The 4,673-nt window shown below is 41.1% G+C and overlaps 1 protein-coding gene across 1 annotated transcript in view; it reads right to left on the bottom strand.

Moving 5' to 3' along the window:
- LOC102672228 (nuclear pore complex protein Nup88) overlaps positions 1–4,673 on the bottom strand; it is a 56,984-nt gene that overhangs the window by 13,797 nt on the left and 38,514 nt on the right. Inside the window, exon 2 of the mRNA XM_031514508.1 lies at positions 2,494–2,663. Coding sequence (XP_031370368.1) covers positions 2,494–2,663 — 170 coding nt within the window. The remainder of the gene's footprint in view (positions 1–2,493; positions 2,664–4,673) is intronic.

Here is a 4,673-nt window from a genome sequence, read left to right as displayed (position 1 = left end):
TCACCGTATCGAAACTATTTTTCCGCAAATATTTGTTCGAAAATTGCTCGATNTTTTTTTTTTTTATTAGAAAATAAAATAGAATAAAATGCGATTTATTTAATCCTCGTGGCAAAATGATACTGCAAATGTTTTATCGAGTGGAACTTATGGTATCGCGTGCATTTTGAACGACATTTATACATTTATAGTTCGCCTTCGATAAAGTCGGGACACGAATTCGAGTCAAGATTCGAGCGGAAGATCGAAATCGCGATTAATCGTGAGAAGAGGGTAAAGAGAGGTTTGGGGCGCAACGTCTGAACTTTCGGTTCTTTGGGCGCAAATATCTGTCCGCGGTACTGGAAACTTCACGGGCAATAATGCATAAACTCCATTTAGGTATGTTTAAGCCGGGTGGAAGGAAGGAGACATTAAATCCCCGAGATTCGTTCTAATGGCTGCGACTCTCTTACAAAGTGTTCCGTGGCTCTTTTGCTTCGTACATTTAACGGGGGTTACGCGTGCGTTCCTTATAAATTCCCTCGATCCTCCGGTGTGCGGCCGGGTGTCGGGAAGCAAAGTAGAATCGCTTAAGTGAAATAACGAAAAAACTTTAGCATAAACTGCCGCTCTTAATTTGACCAGTTTGTTCAGCTTGGCCCCGCGGTTCATGGGGCTAAACGTTTCGTTCGTTTCCGGAAAAACTTGGGAATTATGAATTAGCGGGAAGTCGGCAGGAAGGTAATGCATTTATTCCGGACTGGACTTATTATGAAATTATAATGCAAAAGACAAGTTGGAGAGAAACCACGGCTACCCTTTTACACCGTTGAATTAAGTAGCATCGTCGTCCATCGTAATTCGAATTAATTACAATTTTCCTCCCGTTCGTTCCCTCGCGATACCTCTCATCCGTCTTTCTCCCGTCTTTTAGCATTAGTTAACCACCGATATCCGGTAAAAATTAACGATGAAAGATACATCGAAAAATGACTGTGGAATAATAATAAATGAATCGCGATCGATCGATCGATCGTCGTTTAAAAATATACAACGTCGCGTTTACAGAGTTTTAAACGAATTAATTCCTTCGGTTTTTATTAATTTTCACATCGGAAAAAGGTTCGTTCTCGCGAGTCTATTAACCCGTTTCCAACCATCGATATCTTAATATTTATACATTTATATATTTGACTCGAATATTAGATTCAAGATGAAATTTACTTTATCACGATACGATTTACGATACTTTACAATATTTTATCTTAACTCGATTCGGACATTTTCACATTCTAGCACGCCTCTTAACGACATATTGGCTTTGTCGTTACGCAATCCCGTGTCAATGGATAATCCTTTGGAAATAAAAGCGTGGAGGGAAGACACTTTCTGAAAGTACTAGGAGACGAAAAATTGGGAAAAATTTCACTCGGAAATACGAATATACACGTATACAAAGCAGGGAAGTACTACGTTGAAGAATTGGATCGGGCGAGAGGCAGGTATTGGAAAAAAGTAGGTATGGAGGAACATGAGGTATAATCTCGAAACTCGCGGCTAATTGCGAAAGATTAGATAGGAGAAGGCGGAGATGCCGCCGTGACAGAGGTGGCGCGGAGGGTAATGTTACACAAGGCAGTAGTCTCGGTGGCATGTGTCGTTGATGAGGCGGTTAGTATTCAGCGGTGCTTTCCGAGCCTGGAACTTTTGAAAACTAACCGAGTAAAGCCACCTTAATTCCATAAGAGGGAGGCCAAAGGGGTTCGAGCGTCATCGTAACACCCTCTTAATTACAGGATATTAGGAGACGCCCACAGGAGCTACGGAGGTGCAGGAAGCCAGATAGTGCGATTTATTATTCGCGGTCTACCTTATCTCGCTTTTTAGGAGTCGGATTTCTTGGTCTGTAAACTTCTGCTCAAGGAGAGATTGATTCAGCGGGTTCGTTAGGTTCATTTTTCTCGATTCGTTAAGAAAAACGAACGAATATGTTTTTCATTTACGTTAAATATTTATTTCATACGCGTATAGACACGTACACGCACGCACACGTACAGTCTTAAACTTATCTTATGCCTTCAGCAATAAAGTAACTATTGTAGAGCGGATTTCCATCTACGCTAAGAAATAAGATTAATATATCACGGAGCATGACCATTCATATATTTCTTCTTTTTAAACGATAAAATATTACGAGACGTTATTCCAAAAACAAATATTATTAGAATGTGAAATTAATCGTAATAATAATTAGCCGTGTTGGCGAGAAACGATGTCTCGGGATACGGCTTGATTTTATAATCTTTCGATATCGGGATTGTGAAAATCTCAATAATGTGACAATTTATCGTTAGGATTGTTGCAATACGGTTTTAAGGATTGATCATTAGGAATTGAGTCGTCAATCATAGCGAGATTCGAAAGAATAAGGATAATAATGATTCGAGAAAATATCGCAAAGAAAATTGAATACGTTATGCTCGACGATGCATAAATTTGATCGCAACTTACATGCAACGTATTTCCTTCTTTCCACCTTGGAACGCGCAATCTTTGCCCCATCTCTTAGGAAGTTCCATGATGACGAGGCCTAGATTACCCCATAATACCAGTTGCGTGCCAGTCTCGTTAATCAGTAGATGTTTTATTTCGAAAATCGGAGGGTCGGTAGGTCGAAGTTTCTGAAAGGATAAAAGAGAAAAAGAAATTAATAATTATTTCGGATTTGTTTATCGTCGATTTTTTTCCTTCGTCAATATTTTTTCGCGTCAGAAAGATAAAAGAGAGGGAAGAGGGAGGGGGAGGGGGAGGGGGAGAGGAATCGCAACAGTAATAAATGGTAAGTAGAATTGGATAAAAGTTTAATCGCTCGTACTCTTATCTCGACTGGTACTGCAATTTTAATTTTCGTACCGTAACGAGATAGGGGGCGGTCCCTGAAATTCTACTTTCACCCTCACCGCGCATCGTCTATCGATTAATAAACTTTATAATACGATCCTGTTCCTCGTTTGTTTTCCAGTTTGATTTTTATCACGGCGGTCCGGGAAAAGAGCAGGTGCACGACAAGCCTCCTTGCCCATGCCACCACCCTTACTCTCGGGATTTCTCTTTAACATCCCCTTGCCGCGATGCCTGCCACCCTCTTTCGCCTCGATATTTAATTTCGAACTAAGTTCGCGAACGAACGCGAACATCATTACAGGCCGGCATCCCCGTAGGTGGGGTATCGGCGCGTATCAAGGGGCAATTATTCTTTTACCCGAGGGTAGTTTTTGCCAAGACGATGAACGAGACCCGATGATATCGAATGTACTTTTTCTTCCTTCTTTCGTGCTTCTTTGATGGCAACCATGGAAATGAACCTGGGATGATGTTTAAGAAAGATTTCTCAAATATCGATAGGAACGAGAAACAACGAGAAACTTTTAACTTCGAACCGCGTTGCGTAAGATTTCTTTTCGATCGTAAAGTACGTTCATTCACATTTATATATTGTATTTTACTGCGTATACAAATGAAAATTGAGAGTAATAATAATAATAATAATATAAATATAAAATAAAATAAAAACACCGTGATATAGTGTAATACATTTTCTAATGGTGATGGAATTGTAACGTTAAAAGGGTCGAAGAACGTACTTTAAAAATATCAATTTCTTGCTCCGGACAAAGAATCTCGACAACGACTAATATTACTCCCCGTTCACAAAATGTCCCGAGTAATAAAATCGTTTTTCGATCAAATCAGCTTCCCTTCTATCGCGTTTCATTTGCGGGGGAATAAAAATGCGATGCTAAGCGCAGCGTAGCGCCAAGGAAAGAGAGAGAGAGAAAGAGAGAGAGTACGTTTAAAAGTTTTCTTCTCGTTAAGACTTGTTCTCTGGAGACCTCGGTGGTACGCAATGTGAACAAAAAGGAAAGAAAAAGAGAGAGGAAAAGTGTGTGTGTGTGTGCGCGTCCACCCTCATTCTCTTGCAGTTAGTAGAAACACATTTATTAACGGCAGCTCATCTCATCCCGTTGTTAAGTACCGGTAAGAGAGTGTTCTCTCTCTCTCTTTCTCCTTTATCCTCTCAGCGAGAGTTCTCGTTCACTTTGGTAGCTGTCTGCGTGCCGTCCAAGGGTGAAGAGAAAAAAGACGCGAGATCGTCGACGCCTTATTAATTCGGAATCCGAGGCTGGAGCGCAAGGAAGAAGGTGTCGCGCGGGAAGAGGAGCTCTTTGAAGAAATTAAAAGAACAGAGGGTATAATGTGAACACATCCATTCCCTGACCCTCTTTCTCCCTTCTCTCTTAACCCAACCCCTGTGCCGCGTTTCTCTGCCCCTCTCGTTACCACCATTAACTCCGCAACTGTTTCTGTTAAATGTCAGTCAGCCGGATGTCTCGAGTCTCGTCACGGTTTCTTCTAAAATCCGACGTATTATCGTTTATTCGCGATCCTTGCGTTTCCCCTCCCCTTCTTTATTCCCTTCTTCCTCGTTTTTCTTGTTCCTACTTATTGCCACCGGATTCCATGCCCGTTACCTTTCAACTTTAATGCCATTCCGAAACGAGATTGCGCGCGAGGGAATCCTCGTCGAAACGAGTTCGTGGAAAACGCTTGCGGTGGAACCGCAATGAAACATAGAACAATGACCGATGGGAACGAATATCTCTTATATAATAATTGATCGTTTTATTCGT

The sequence above is a fragment of the Apis dorsata genome, unplaced genomic scaffold (genome assembly GCF_000469605.1).
Source record: "Apis dorsata unplaced genomic scaffold, Apis dorsata 1.3 scaffold_1040, whole genome shotgun sequence".
Classification (NCBI taxonomy): Eukaryota; Metazoa; Arthropoda; class Insecta; order Hymenoptera; family Apidae; genus Apis; species Apis dorsata.
This window is presented reverse-complemented; position numbering and strand designations above follow the sequence as displayed.